The sequence below is a fragment of the Ammodytes marinus genome (genome assembly GCF_949987685.1).
Source record: "Ammodytes marinus genome assembly, chromosome: 9".
Lineage (NCBI taxonomy): Eukaryota > Metazoa > Chordata > Actinopteri > Uranoscopiformes > Ammodytidae > Ammodytes > Ammodytes marinus.
Genome location: NC_137213.1, coordinates 5,304,887 through 5,321,824, shown reverse-complemented (window position 1 = coordinate 5,321,824; position 16,938 = coordinate 5,304,887). Strand labels below are relative to the sequence as shown.

General features: G+C 40.8%; 1 protein-coding gene across 1 annotated transcript; it reads left to right on the top strand.

Annotated features, from left to right (window-relative positions):
- Nucleotides 1-439: 439 nt before the first annotated feature.
- bpnt2 (3'(2'), 5'-bisphosphate nucleotidase 2) lies at nucleotides 440-14,806 on the top strand. The gene is made up of 8 exons (XM_080033962.1): nucleotides 440-1,033; nucleotides 1,960-2,032; nucleotides 2,699-2,845; nucleotides 5,438-5,591; nucleotides 9,833-9,928; nucleotides 10,354-10,515; nucleotides 11,493-11,627; nucleotides 11,869-14,806. Exons 1-8 carry the CDS (start codon nucleotides 915-917, stop codon nucleotides 12,009-12,011), a joined length of 1,029 nt encoding a protein of 342 aa, XP_079890088.1. The 5' UTR covers nucleotides 440-914; the 3' UTR covers nucleotides 12,012-14,806.
- The last annotated feature ends 2,132 nt before the right edge of the window (nucleotides 14,807-16,938 follow it).

Below are 16,938 nucleotides of genomic sequence, written 5' to 3'. Positions count from 1 at the left end.
GATACTGTCATTCAGCCATCAGTCCACTTCTGTTCAATGATAAACGACATGTTTCAAAAAGGGGCAGATAGGAACGCCTTTTCTTATGATTTTATATAGATTATCATGATCATGATCTTACTTCTTTTTCTATGAAAGCAAGTGTTGCCCTCGATATATTAAGATAACATTGACTGTGGAGGGCAGTACGGTGGCGCTGAGCATTCACCAAATAAAAAAAAGGTAACAATAATAACAGTAACGAGATCCTGAGTGTGCTAACGGCTACATTAGCTGTGAAACTTTTTTTATTTGGTGAATGCTCTCAGCGCCACCGTAGCATCGTAAAAGAAGAAGAAGAAGAAATCCTCCAAAGTGATGACGACAGCAGTTATAACCCGGAAGAGAAGTGTGGAAGCCTGTGACCCCTGTGTTGTGTTGTGTACGTAACGTTAGGGAGGAAACATGACTGAACAGAGATGTGACTGTTCTCCTTCGACACCACCAGTGAACACTTTAGTCACCTCAGCGAGTTAACAGCGAGGAGACGGACTTCAGTCAGGCTGGCCCGTTAACGGAATGTCGTGACACACGGACACCACACTTCGTTATTCGCTCAGTTCAGTGGGACGGACGAGGCGGCGACACTTCACGGCTCTCACCAGGCTCAATTTGCCCGTGTGTGTGTGTGTGTCGGTTCCTCGACAGCTGTTTGCTTCATAACAGTGTAATTTTTTATACAAAAAAAAACCCTTTAGCGCCAGGTGTGGAGCAGCACCTTGTACGTTAGCTGTTTTATAGTAGCACCTTTAGGTGGCGGTGACAGCCACGTCAGCTAGCCTAGCTTGTATATCTGTTGTCCGTCGAGCTGCCTGCATTAGGGCTCCTAGTTTGCTTTCGTGTACCAACAACTTGTGAGCTATTTTGTCACACCAATGGCTCCAATGGGTATCCGGCTGTCACCGCTCGGTCTGGCGGTGTTCTGCCTCCTCGGAGTCGGCATCATCTACCACCTGTATGCCGGGGTCATCTCCAACCGCCTGGCTGCTTTCGGGTCAGACCCTCCTCATTACCATACCTTTTTATTTTGTTATTTTTGTCTAACGACATAATGTTATAAATGCAGACAACTTCAGTATAATAATAGCAGTGCAAATATAGGGCTATGGCAAGTAAATACAATGATACACTGTAAGTAAGTAAATTATAGGATAAATAAACAGAATTAACAGAATTGTATATGCCAGGGGTCTACATAAATGAATAGAAAGAGGTTTGAGTGAAAACATCAAAATGTGAGTACAGTTTAAATAGCTTTCCATTTCTTTGGATATAGGGTTTAACTTAGCAAAATGTAATAGCAAGATTACATCGGAATATAAAACTTTGCCTCCACTGTATATTTAGCTTTACCTCTCATTACTATACATGTTATAACGTTGCATTACGTCTCATTGTAGGTTATGCCCTGCAACACATACCCGTGTAGGTATGTGTTGTTTCAGGTATGGTCTTATCTTGTTAGGGATTTGCATGTAGATGAGGCTGACTTTGATATTTTTGATAGTAATAATCGGATGTTCACCAGACAGTGTTGCCTGCTGTCAACGTGGTTAAGCTTCGGCTAATGCCTATCTTGAACCTTCATATATTGTTTTTTTTTTGTGAAGGGTTCACCCAAGTCATATAGCTGCTTACTAGGACAGGATATCCAACCTCAATATTAATAGCACCTTTTACATATTGAAAGGTGTCTGCTGCATTGAGTATTGGAGACCCTAAACGTGGCTAAACATTCCAATGTTATTTCAAAATATCAGGGCCAGTGTCCAAAACTAGCTTTCTCACTCTCTTCCCCAAAAGCTGATACATTACAATTTCACAACATATGTAGTTGTTTGAGGTTTAGTGTGAAGAAAAGTGAGATGGTGTTTTGAGGCTTAATACATGTTCCTGTCCTGTGTCCCTTTGTCCCTGCAGACAGAGGAGGAAGGTGGATCTGAGGGAGCTGCTGGCGGTCTCTGTGGAGGCTGCCATTCTAGGAGGCAAAGAGGTGAAGACAATACGCTTTGGTGTTTATGATACTCACTGATAACAGGTTCCATGAATGGCATTGTGTGAGCATTTCTTATATTTTTGTTTTAAATTTTCATTCGCAAATTTACTCATGAGTGGCATCTTTACATTGATTAATAGAATTGTTCTAAACGGCAATATATTTAATTGGATTTTTTGGGGGAAATGAAGCAGTCTTTTGATGACTTTCCTAGAAATAGGTCAATCAGAGACACTGATGATTTGGAGTGGTCTCTCTTTTTCCAGATATGTTTATGAGTGCAATATATATATATATATATATATATATATATATATATATATATATATATATATATATATATATATATATATATATATATATATATATAGATTTAGACCAATAGATAGATATTTTTTTATGTCAGAATTTCCTTTGTTACTTCATTGTATCTAGATAGATAGAATAAACTATCTATCTATCTATCTATCTATCTATCTATCTATCTATCTATCTATCTATCTATCTATCTATCTATCTATCTATCTATCTATCTATCTATCTATCTATCTATCTATCTATCTATCTATCTATCTATCTATCTATCTATCTATCTATATTTGCACATTTTCACTTTCTGCCATCCATCGAGTTCTATCTTATCGTTTAGTTTTTGCTCTCCAGGTGAAGGCGGTGCGTGAAGGTAACATCCTGAAGGAGAAGTCAAAGGGAAAGACCAGGGAGGGAGCCAGTGAGCCTCTGACTATGGGAGACCTGCTCTCCCATAGGAAGATGTACAACCTCATTAAGAATACCTTCCCTCAAGTCACGGTGAGCACACCCTCTGGACCAAGTTGACCAAGTGGCTTTTATTAAGCACATTGCATTGTTCCTATGTCTCTTTTTTTATCATTGTTTACTTTGAAAAGCTCCAGTAATGTTACAGAAGGCCAGTACGTGGTTGCTAGATTTCTTCTTTTTTTTCTTCAAAACTTTATAGGGGAGAGTGGCCTAAGTTGTGCAACTTTTCACTCAAAGTGACTTTAAAGTAAGGCCTTGACAGTAAAGTCTCCAACTCAAATATGTACATATAGTTCAGGGTGTTGTGCATCCCTGGCAATAAAAACTTTGGATCTGGAATAAACTGTAGAAGAAATATAGCTTTCGGAAAAAAAGTTGTCTTGTTGCACAACTTGCCCCCGTTGTGGTGTAAGTTGTGCGGTTGGAGAGAATACCATGGGGTGAATTGTGCCATTGATATATATCTCATAAACTGTAATGCAAGACAAATCCATTAGACCACATGTGTCATCTGGCCCGCGACACGTTTTGATCTGGCCCGCGAATCAATTCGGCCGATTTGAATCAATTCTGAAAAAATAAAAAATAAACATTTTATTTATTTATTTATTTTCTTCATGGAGCCTGTGCCATATCCGCACGTCGCATACGCTCCCAACTGTTAGGAAACTTACGTGGCTTACAGCTAGGAATGTCTGCTGAAAGTTCTACAGCTCAGGATTTTAAGCCATGAATTGATGAACTTGCATCTAAGAAGAGCTGTCAGTTTTCTGAGGGCTGTAAATAGGCCAATATATGTGGCCAAATAGCATGCTAATATTGATGATTGATTGTGTCAAGTGTCTAAGGCAGTGGTGTCAAACATCCGGCCCGCGACTTGTAGAGCACACATTTCTGAGCATTTAAGAAAAAAAAAGTAAGTTAAATTAAAATTAAATTAAATTGGGAAAACGTATTCCAAAACAACAAATAACCTCTGTATTTAAAAATAAATCAAAACAGTAGAAGTTGCACTTTTATTTAATTGTATTTTGTACTGTCTGCATGTTTGCACAAAATGTGTCCCTGTACATATAGTAAACAACATTGGACAGCTGTAAGGTCAGTGCCTGTTGTATTTGTGTATTCAAATAAACAGTTGTTTATTTCATTAGTGCGCATTGGCATCTTTGAGCAAAATACCCCCAAAAAATTTTCTGCGGCGCGGATTTGACAAAATCCAAATCAGATCAGATTGGCCCTCGAACCAAAATGAGTTTGACACCCCTGCATTAGACAATCACTTATTTAAGGTGTATTTAAAGTAAATAAAGTAAATAGTTGACAAAGATTGAAGGACAATTTTCTTAAACAAGGCCTAGCAGATCTAGGTGGTTTTGCATGCAAAGCTCACAATGACAAAGTCACCATCATCATCTTTCTGGCCATCTGAACTCTCATCAGTGGTGTCGTTAAGTGGAATTGAGATGTCACTCTCTTCTGAGCTACTGTAGACAATCACTTTCTTTTGGTGACCAGCGTATACAGCCATGCCACTGGCACAACTATCAGAAATGTACTTTGCACTAGTTGCTCCGTGCTTGTGGAACCAACTGCCACCTGACAAATGTGATTCCCCCTACATTTCTGCCTTTAAATCAAGGCTCAAAACCCATATGTACACCCTGGTGTTTCCTCCCCATTAACTATCTTACTTCTGCACTACTATCTGTGTTTATGTGGATGTATGGGCTTTACGTCTTTTATTTTGGTTATTGTTATTTTACCTTCATTGTTTATCTACTGAATGCACTATGTACAGCACTTTGGACAGTGCAAACTGTCATAAATGTTCTTTTATAAATACATTTTACTTACTTACTTACTTATAACTCACCTAGGCCCTATGGCACAAATCACCCCATCCCCAGAATTTTGGATAATAGGCATGATGCAGCAATTTAGGGCTGACATCGTGCTAACTATATAGACTCAAAGTGTAGCATACCAAAGCACTAAAACATGTGTCAAATGTTTTCAAACGTGTCTATAATTGTTCAGACACAATAATCAAAAAACCTTGATCATGGAAATTTTACTTTGAAAGGCAAAACACAGTTTTTTGATCTTAAATGTGCTTATATCTTATTCCTTGTGTCTCCCTTCTTTGCAGGATGAGTCAAATGGATGGCTCTTCTTAAATATGTGGTCACATTTCCAATTTCTTCCACGGTTTTCTAGAAACAAGGGGTGGCACAACTTCCAAAATGCACAACTTAGGCCACTCTCCCCTATACAATTTTATTATTTTTTACAATATTTCAACAGGAATAGGAGCATTTTGCATTCTTAAAGAAAAAAGAATAATAGGAATAAAACAGCCAGGCCACGCTGAACCATAAAACAAGGTGACTTGGTTTGTTAAATTAAGTAGTAAGGATCTCAATCATGACCAGTTCTACAAATGTAAAAAAAAGTACAAGGGACTAGGAACGATTATGAACAAAGGTGTTTTGACATCACAGGAGATGATGGCAAAACAAGTCAGACTGGAAAGACCTGAACGCCTCCTTTTCAAGTTCACATAGCATTTAGGATAAGGTATGGCCCTCATTAAACCGTGTTGTAATGTGTTGTTGACAGGTGCACAGTGAGGAACATGACAATGAGGAGGATAGCTTGGCCTGGAGCAGAGACATTCCGGCAGACATACTGCAGATAGAGGGGGGCAGGGAGGTCGCTGCTGACAGCCTCACCGTGTGGATCGACCCTCTGGATGCCACGAAGGAATACACAGGTCTGCATGTTACTGAAGGGATCTTAAGCCCCTATCTCACTGGGCTGCGACTGTTTGCGACAAGTTGGAGACTGCATTCGCAAACGAGTCTCTAAACTGTCTCCAAACGTTCGCGGAGGTCTCAATTTCCTCGCATGAGTCGCAGAGCCGCGCAGTCTTGTCGCATGAATTTTGAACATGTTCAAAAAAAGTGTGCGACAAATCAGTCTCAAAATAGTCTCAGAGTCGTCGCAGGTGTGTCTCACGCGTTGCAAACCCTTCTCAATTTAGTCTCCGCGAGTCAGAAAGTGCGAGGAGTGTGAGACAACTTTGTGAGGGTTTGGCGAGTGTTTGGCGACATAAAAAAACTAAATTGCGACTGCTTTGAGACAAAAATGAGACTGACATTCCGTTCGTGCGACACTCGCCAGACGTTCGTGAGACATGAATGCGACCTCCCGGCAAGGACATTCGCAAACGTGTCGTAAGTAGCAACTCAGTGAGACTGCAAGTGAAAATTGTCGCAAATTGGCATATTTTGTCGCAATTTTGTGTCTCCAACTGGTCGCTAACAGTCGCAGCCCAGTGAGATAGGGGCTTTAGACCCTGTTTATACTGAAAACGGTGCATCCGCAAAAAATACACTTGTGGATGCAGCCTATCATTCACATGACAACAGCAAACGCAGGCTCGAAACCGCAAACTTCTGATACCACCTCCCAGTGAGGAATCTTGTGAGACTGCAACTGTTCACACATGCGCAGTCTATTACATTTGCTGTCAAAATACCCACACGCGAGTTATAAAGTTAGAAGACAACATAACATGCACGGTGTCTCTGCGGCACCATCACTGTGATCAGCGGAGTGTCGTGCAGGGCTCAAATATAACACTCGCCAACTTAGTCTAAGCGATTAGTAAGTTATTGAGACCACCCGCCACTTTGGCTGGGGAAAGATTTGTGCTCTGCCGGTTTTTCTAGCAAAATAAACTTGTGTCACCACCTGTAATGCCAGGGATATGGCTTTCTACATTAAAAAAACACTATATATAGATCAGTGCGCAGCAGTTAAGTTACTGTTCAAACAAAAAGAGCATTAAGGCTACGGCTTAACATTGAAAGCATTTTACTGTCTATTATTTTGAAGTATGCCTAACAGGAAGGTAGCTGCCGACACAGCCCCTTCACAGCCCTGCAGCGCTGCAGTCACTAACAGCATCCCTGGGTTCCATATCGCATACTTTCTACTATTTAGTATGGTAGAAAAAAGATTTAGGATGTCTCGATTCTTGTGGCCAGATTGAGGATGGTTAGAAAGACCCGGATGTCTACTACATCCGGCCAAGATTTTTATTGTTGAAAACAGCATCCTATTTGGGCGATTCTGACCCATAATCCAATGCGAACTTGAAGTGACGTCACATCGACAAAGCCTCCATATGAAAACAAACGGGGATGCGACGGATATAAAAGCAAGAGGCGCAATGTTATGATGAAATAAGAGAGTAAAGTATGTCCCAATAGTATGCCTACTGCATCCTAACTAGATTATTTTTATCGTTGGATGTAGTATGTAGAATAGAAAAAAGAAAGAGTATGCAATTCCGAACGCAGGGCATGTCTTCTGTTTTCACGAGTTCAACACGGTTTGATAAGAGGACAGAAAGCTTGTTATTTACAATACTTGTTACCCTAAGCTTACACCAACCGCTTTATGAACGTTAGTGGCATTCATTTTCGGTTACACTAAGTTTCTATGCATCAAATTGTACCGGAAGAGCTATCTACTAGGCTAAGTCTCACCGCCGACTATTGGCTTGGCATGCGTACTACAGCGATTTCGGCCCGTTTTCTCCGAAAGCATGAGCACGAGTGAAGTTTTCAAATCAATTGCGTCTGAATGTGTTAACTTTTGAAACCGTAAAGGGGAAAACTGATGCGTTACTTTTCACCGTGTAAAGTGCCCCTTAGAGCGCACTCACACTAGGCCTACCTGTACCGTGCCCAAGTACGTATGCCCCCTTAAGTCTAGTTGGTTTGACCAGTGTGAGTGCGCCGTTCCGTACTCAAGCACGGTACACTTCCTCAGCTCTGGCACAGATGGTAGAGGTATACTGTACAACACAGTTAAAGCCACTACGAGTAACATGGCACGTTGGCGTCCCCTTTGGACAAAAGCGGTAGTATTTTTTACGACGCCGCTTACTGTCGTGAAGCTGTTTTCTAGCTCGTGCCGGGCGTGCGAGATTCAAATGATCAGGAAGCAATATAGTGCATGTCCGTGTGTTGAAAGTGTGAGGGCACCGGACTCTTTTCGGCTCCGTGAGAGTGGTTAGTGACACAGCATCAACTAATGCCAGTCAGTGCTACACACACCTGATTGCAATGAGTTGATGCAGTGTCACCTCTCACTGAGCTGAAAGATTCCGTGTCCTCACAGAAAGCGAATGAACGAGAGACGGCAGTTAGTATGGATCACGATGAGGTAATGTGTTATGTTGTTGTAAATAATGACTATTTCAGATGAATAATGGTCATCTGATGATGCTGGTGAGGCAAAGTAAACTTTGTTTTAGTAGGCTACCGCTCATTCATTTAGGAGTAAACACTGAAGTCTAGTTCGCTCCGTGAAATTGTGTATACGTTGCTTGGCAACGCCCTCCCCCCGCCTATCACTCTCCCTTTTAGCTTTTCTTCATTGCATTTTCTTTTTTTTCTTTGATGGTTCAGCCCCGTTATCAGTCATTATGACGACAAATAACCGTCTCAAACGAGGCTCCCGCTCCTCTTCCCTCACCTGGAGGGATAGGCTTCTCAAATCGCGTTCCTGCACCACACTGAAATCTGCGACCAATATGGATATGTGACCATAGAGCATACACGCGTGAACCGAAAATCGGACAGGGTGTGCGACCAGACCAAACGCAGTAATAAAAACTATATGAAAACGTATTTCTTTGCACTGATGGTCTCGTTTGCTGTTAAAGGTAATTTATGATTATCAGAGGAAACATGAGGCTGTTTAAAAGATATTTAAATGTTACTCGTAGCTGCTGTAAAGGTCATGTGACTTTGTAAAATGACCGCAGCATATTGATGCCACAAAATCAAAATAGATGTGTATCTCTGTATAATGTGATGCGTTTCATGTTATAGTGAGATAATGATTGAAGTTGTTACGATGTTCTGTCACAATGTCAAAAGAGAAGCAAATTCACAGCGGAATGCATGGCACTTGGCGTTTGGCATGGAAACACGTAAACACATCATGGCACACGACACTGACACTTGTCCTTCTCCAAAGTTCATGTTTTGACAAAACTATTACGAATTAACATTGTAAGCTTCTGTCAAGTTATAACTTGTTAACTCATTATCCCGTTCTAATGTGATGCTGATTTGAATTCATTCCTCTATTGCATCTATGCGCTGCTGTGTAAAATATTCCATGACCTTAAAAAAAGTGGAGTGGCCAGACTTGTTTGTCTTGGGAGTGTTTTGAATCTTTGTGCTAACATTGTCTATGGTGAGCTGACTCAATGTGTATTTTCAGCCACACCCTTTTGACAATCATGTAGTTGATCTCTTTCCTTCAACCAGTTAAATATGTTTGAGCATCTCTTTCCGTCCCTCCCAGCCATCCTTTTAGGCTCAAATATAAACTAATGATACAGTCAGCCGGGGCTGTCTACCAACCCCTGACTAGATGTCGGCCATGATGATTTGCTGGGAGAGATTTTTCCAAACCCTCAAAACTTTTCAATGTTGATTTTTCCATTTTGTTAAATAGCTGCCTGAAACTGCTTAGTTCAAAGTTACTACAGCACAGATAGTCCATGGAGTAGACTTTCCATATCATGTTCTTGTTTTATCTAGCTGAAATATTTGTTTTTCTGTCTTATAAAACCTTATTGGTAGTTGTCCAAAGGGTGTGGGTGATTTTTTTTCCTAACTCATGTGTACCAGTTTAATCCCCTAGTCACTCCAGGAATTAGATGGTGTTCTTTCACACCCGGAACTTATTATTTATTAGGATTAAGAAGATAAAGGTTTATAAGACACAAATGCGGACAGATAAGGATGTCCGCATGTTACAGACACGCTGGCACTTATCTCTGCATCTCTCCTGTATGCATCATTCTTCATTCTCCAAGTCATGTAGGCTAGTGTTACTACTGCCTTATCACCCTGCTGCTATCTATATCAATCTGTCTTAACAACTATATGCCCTCTTCATGTGCTAATCTTCCCCTCCCCATAGAGAATCTGGTGAAGTATGTGACCACCATGGTATGCGTGGCTTTAGAGGGCAAACCAGTCATTGGAGTCATTCACCAACCGTTCACCGGCTTCACTGGTAAGTGTGTTAAACAATATATAGATATACATATATATCTGCACAATCTTGAAACATCGTCAACGCAATGTTCAACAATGTTCTCGCATATCACAAGTTTTCCTGATATCATTCAGCCCTAAATGTCATTTTTCTCTTTCTGTGAAACTCACCAAAGTTGGTTCATGAGCCGTGCTTTTTCAAAAAACAAACTCAAAAAGACATTTGAAGATCTGTTTCTCCTTGTTTCTCTTTATCTTGGCATAAAGGATCCCAAGTCCTGCCTCATTGTCATTTAGTGGAAGAATTTGTAGCAGTTATTGTCTTCTAGTGCTTTTAAAAGTTGAGATGTTTGTTGACAAAGTATTCTGTATTGAACGTCTCTCTCTCTCTCTCCCTCTCTCTCTCTCTCTCTCTCTCCCCCTCCCCCCCCCCCCCCCCCCCAGCCTGGGCGTATGTGGGTCAGGGCTCCAACATGGCTGCCCGCTCGGCCTACAGCATCACTCCTCCGAAGGTGGTGGTGTCACGCTCCCACTCTGGGAAAGTCAAAAGTTACATTCATGACGCGTTTGGAAACAACACAACAGTCATAGAAGCAGGTGGATCCGGTGAGTAGAGCGTTCTATTACATCTCAATATGACATGTCACAGTAGTATGTGTGCTGATGAGGTTTAAACAAACTGTCAACTGTTATAAGGTCGGATATATAGATTTTCACATTTCAGACAACGTTTTTCTCCCAGGGAATGTAAATATTTCCGCTGTGGAACTTATATAGCTCCACCATGGGAAAATTATTATTTGGTATCTGGAATCTTTTTTTTTGGTGTTTTGATGGTATTTTTTTCCTGTTTTAGCAATCTAAACCCTAGCTAGCTAAATGTTGCAGCTCACACAAGTTGTACCGACGGTTTGACCAGAATGATGTACTTTATGCCATGCATGGCATGTTATGCATCAGTGAAGCTTGATTAGTATAAAAGGATGAAAGGAGCCCACAGTATTGCGGTGCTTTTCTCACATTGAATATTTTATGCTGTACATTAAAGAAGGCTGGTTCCATTTAGATGCACTAGTACCATGTAGTTGGTATTATGCATTGTGGTTCACTGGCATGACTTACAGGGACACCTAAATGGAACACAGAGATAATTGTCTGACCTGCTGGCCAGAAAGAGCAGTTTGGTTTAAGAGCACTTCTTAAGGGCAGATAAGTGCTGGAAACAAGGGAATGTTAAACGCTGCTTTTTCACTGTCCCTGCCAAGATTAATCCTACCAGTCTGGTGATTGAACTGGAGACTTTCCAGTCATATTCCGAAAATGGTCAGACCTGCAAGGCAGACATGGCTGCTTAAGATTTGGTCTAAGTTAACATCATCAGTTATTTTACTATGATGATTTCATTTGAATGTGGTTTTCAGACATTGGTAAAATGACCACACACATCAGTGAGTAGTACAGACAAACCTACTGACCAATCAGGAGGTTGATGCAAATATAGTATACATTGGTATGTTTAGCACTGGTATCATACAGAAGAAAGCAATCATATTGACAGTGGCCTTTCTCTCTCTCTCTCTCAGGATACAAGGTCCTGGCTCTGTTGGACATGCCTCCAAATGAAAGTGATTCTATGGACCAGGCTGATGTTTACGTTCACATCACCTTTATTAAGAAATGGGACATCTGCGCTGGTGCAGCTATACTAAATGCAATGGGTAACGTATTATGCAATTATGTTCACATTTCTTCCTGTTGACACCGCACATAGTGACACATTTCAGCTACACAATCATCTATGGTGAAATGTTACAATCAGATGTAAATGATGCTGTAGCATTCTGCTGAATGCTTGTGTGAAGTAGGATATCAATGATAGTAGAAGAGACAATGGTATTTTTTTTTAATTAATGAATGTGTCTCTGAAAGTATTTTTGACATAAATCCCTGTGATTGTAGGAGGCCACATGACAACCCTGAAGGGAGAGAACATCGACTACAGTGGAGAACCGCTGAACAAAGGAGGTCTGGTGGCCAGTGTGGGTGTGGACCATAAGGCTTTACTAGAGAAACTACCCAGCTGGGACCCTGAGAAGCACTGAGCCATTAGTGGTTTGGTGGCAGCCCTTTGCTATAACTAAAGAGTGGGTGGGTGCAAGTGTTACCAAACCAGAACAACATCATCATGGCGGTACACTAAACATCAGCCAATCAGATGGCTTGGAGTCACCAGCACAGGGGATCCAACATGGCTGCCGCTGGACACTGCAGTGGCTTTGGCAATGGCTCTGAACACACACTCTTGTACATGCATCATACACACTTGCAGCTGGGAGAGACGGTACATCATGCATACACACACACACACACACACACAGACACACACACACACACACACACACACACACACACACACACACACACACACACACACAGACTGATGCTCATGGTGGAAACTGGACCGTCAGGGGACAACAGGACCACTCTTAATGTGAAATGTTAAAGTGACGAGCACAATGCTGAACGTTACAAACGGACAACCTACACAGTGACTGACAGAGTTGTCTTTTCATCATGTTACGTCCTATCCTCATGGCATGTTATCCCAGTGAAAATACCATGTACTCTAGAGGGGCACGGGATCATTCAAGTCAATATCAGCATACAGTAGCACAGTTATGCCTCGTTTCCACTGAGCACTAAAGTTAGGTTTTGTACGGTACAGTTTGGTACGGGACAGTAACCATAGATTTGGCTCTTCACTCATTCCGAGGTGATTACACTTGGCCATTTATCCAAAATGAAAATGAGGATCCTGTCGACCGATCAACAGAATGCAGTGTGTAGCCCCACCCTTTTGGTCCCCCAACGAAAGGGTGACAAAAATAGGTACGGCACGGTATGCTGATTTTGATACCCTTCCCCAAATTTAGACGGTGGAAACACAAATATTTGCATACCAAACTGTACCGCTCAGTGGAGACGAGGCTATACGGAAAGCACCAGCATTATTTGAGAGTTGATAGAAAAACTCACCCTGAAGGAAACCAGTTAGTGGGCTCACTGGCCACAGGATTGAATTTGATCAACAACCCCTCGGTTCATCAGCACTGTTACACTACCTGTACACCGTAAAAGAGTTCACTTCACACTGTCTTAAAATCATCTGCTGCCTTTCAGTTTAGCATTGACAGCTCCACTACAAGGCCCTTTTAGTTAGAGTTTCGAAAATGTGTGTTCATTTCTAATTGTCACCCTTGTGGTTGCTTTTATTTGATCATTTAGATAGACGCTATACAAACAGTTGCCCAATCTTTATTTATATTTTTTAAAGCACATTTTTAAAGTGTCCCTCCTCAGTAAGCAGAACAGTGATGCTGAGCAAAATTCCAAGGTCATTAGAGTGATAGAAAAAAGGTTACAATCCTTTTATAGATTATTTTTGGAGCTGACATGTCAGGCCTGTGAAATGCTAAAATTGTCTAAATTAGTCTGGTTCCGGACAAAAGTCAAATGTATTTGCTACATTAGATTTACTAATTTACTAACTCTGTGAACTATGTTGCAGCCAAATAGTCAGAAACGTCTGTTTCATAAGTGGACACATCTTTAAAGTAAAAAAATTAAATACATTTTTCTATCATCCCATTTTCTGATTGATTAAACATATTCTGTGGTTGATGTTTGCATTACTCTCGTCTTATAAGAGGTTCTACACAAATAGCACATTATGATAACTGCAAGACATGTCTACCAAAACACAGAAGCAGCAAAGTTTAGTGGACGCTGCTGGGCTGGCAAGGAAAATGGAAAGGCCTTTACTCAGTCAGGGGCGTGCAATGGCTTGAAGTTGTCATTTCTGGTGCTTATCTGGCCCATTTAAAATCCTGTAAATACCATGCAATAAGATGAACTGAATTGAAGTCCTAAAGAAAACCTCCAGTGTTCTCTACACATCATCAGCGCTCCAGCACAAACATTGCTGGTCGGACATTGATTTCTCATTGCATGAAGAGGACAGCGGACCAGACTCAAGACTGTGTGGCAGTGTGCTAACACTGAGAGCACTGTACAAAGACAAGTCCCATTCCAAAGTTCAAAACTGACTAGTCTGACAAATGGGCATTACAAAAGAAAAACATCTATCTCTTAAAAGTTTTATGTCACTAAGGATTCATTGAAGGTTAAAAAAAATGAAAGACCATGGGAAATGCAATGTTGGGGACTGTGTTCTAATTCATAAATGAAACTGGACCGTTTTTTTCTGTTCCTGAATATTGTACTGTACTTAACACGATTCATCCATGCAAAAAAATGGCACCCTGGTAATAGTCATATTTTGTTTGACAGTGCATCGTTATTGCATGGCTTTGAATTTCCATTTACCTTTATACCTAGGGGGCAAAACCCCTTTTTTTTTAAAAACAGACATGGAGCGTTGTAAAAGGTTGTTCACCAGAAATGATATCCAGGACCTTCCACGATCACAACTTGGGTGGACAACCTTGTCAACAAGCTGCTGGAAAGCTACAGCAGGCCGACATAGAGCAAATCAGAACCACTGTTTAAGCGAATGGGGGTGGGCTAATAGGGAATTTTTTAAACTTATATATATCATTATGAAACTTTGCAAGCTGATTACTGACATTAAAACAACAACTTTTTGTATTACAGTATTTTCCAAAAGGTTCGAATAAATATGAAAAATCATCAATATCTTACTAATGATGCGTAAATTTGCATATCTGCAAAGCCCCAAAATCTAGATGTTGAACAAAAAGTCAATTTATTTTTAAATTTTGAAAACAAAATAAGTGTCCAACTGCCTGAAGCTTTTCCTAATCACAGTTCAAATTTGATCAATAACCCATAGTAGAAATAGAAAATGAATTTTTTACACTGTTTTTCCAAGCCGTTTCCTAAAATACCAGCTGGAGACACCAAAAGGACACTTTTGTACCATGGCACATGAAATGTAACTGTGTAAAAAAAAAAAATTCTATGGGTTATTGATCAAATTTGAACTGTGATTAGGAAAGGCTTCAGGCAGTTGGACACTTGTTTTGTTTTCAAAATTTAAAAACAAATTGACTTGGTTTTCTTCCAACATCTAGATTTTGGGGCTTTGCAGATATGCAAATTTTCGCATCATTAGTAAGATATTGATGTTCCAAAAATGACAAAAACTCATTTTTGAAAAAATTGAAGTTACGGTCTTTTGCCTTTGCACGGCAGTATACAGCTCCTAGCCTATATATTACATTACATTTGATTTCATTTAGCTGACGCTTTAATCCAAAGCGAACATCAAAGAGTCCAATCTAACATTAAAGTTCAAACTCAGAACAGCAAGACAGAAGTGTGTTCACTTTAAATAAGCCAAACTACAAAGGGCTTAATGTAGGTGGAACATGAAAGTGGAATTTTTCTTATTTTTACCATCATATTCTTAGCTTCTTAGCTTTCGAGGGTGTACAGCTTTTTCTTACATGGCTTTTTAATATTTCTAATTTTGCAGGGATGATGAAATGTTTGAAGCCCCATCAGAGAAGAAGAAGAAAAGCCTACAACCATTTGTATTTTCATGTTTTGCACGTGGGGTCTTTGAAACCCCAAACAGAAGTCACTTTTCATTTTCTGTAGCAGACTTCTGACACATGTCCTTGGTTCAAACTCATGTTAAAGGCAGTTTTTATAATACTATGAAAAAACATGGCTGTTAAAAAAGTAGTAGTACACCAAACAGAACTATTTTCCATGTACAGAAAGAGTAAACACCGAAATAACGATAAGTGGTTTAAAATGAAGAGCATTTATTTAATCAATTTACAGTAATATCAAAGACAGAATGAATGAATTTAGTTCAGAGTGGAAACAGAAAAGCAGCCTGTCATTCTCCTCCAGCAACCGCAGAAGAAGGCCTTCACTCCTTTCTTCTTATTAGCATCACAGTGCTGAACCAAGGATTTCTGTGTGTCCTTTGGTTCCATTTCCTCCTGCTCCAGTGCCTGCAGCTCATTTGACATGTAGATAATGACCACAAATGTGTTCTTAATAGCATCACTGCTGGTGATGGCCACGTCCTTGTCAACAGTAACTTGTGGAGAAGCCTCCCTCTTCTCCAGATGTTGATGTTGCTGCATTTCTGAGGTGCTGAGCTTGCTAATAGACTTGGTGGATGCAGCAGACTTCACTTTATGAACCGTCATAATTTGTACGGCCAGTTCCTGAACCAGGCTTTCCTCCTGCTCAAGATCTTCAGTCACATCAGTTTTAATTTCTGGTGTCTCCTCATGCAGACAGACAGTTGTGAAATTATCCTTCTCAATGGGTATCTCTGGCTCCTCAGTGGCAGTGAATTGTGGAGAAGCCTCCCTCTTCTCCAGATGTAGATGTTCCTGCACTTCTGAGTGGCTGAGCTTGGTAACGGACTCGGTAAGAGACTTCACTTTATGGGCCGTCATCATTTGGACTTCCGGGTCCCGAACCAGGCTTTCCTCCCGCACTACGTCCTGCTCAAGTTTATCCAGCTTGTCATCTATGAATACAATTACGTTTGTGTCCATATTGACCAGGGATGTGTCCTTCGTCACTTCGGTTGTCATTTCCGGTGTCTCCTTATTCGGACAGACAGATGCAAAAGCCTCCATCTCTATGAGTATCTCTGGCTCATCAGTGGCAGTGAATTGTGGAGAAGCCTCCCTCTTCTCCAGATGTTGATATTCCTGCACTTCTGAGTGGCTGAGCTTGGTAACGGACTCAGTAAGAGACTTCACTTCATGGCCCGTCATAATTTGGACGGCTGTGTCCAGAACCAGGCTTTCATCCTGGACTACGTCCTGCTCAAGTTTATCCAGCTTGTCATCTATGAATACAATGACGTTTGTGTCCATATTGACTAGGGATGTGTCTTCTGTCACTTCGGTTGTCATTTCCGGTGTCTCCTTATCCGGACAGACAGATGTGACATTATCCTTCTCCATGCGTACCGCTGGCTCCTCAGTGGCAGTAACTTGTGGAGAAGCCTCC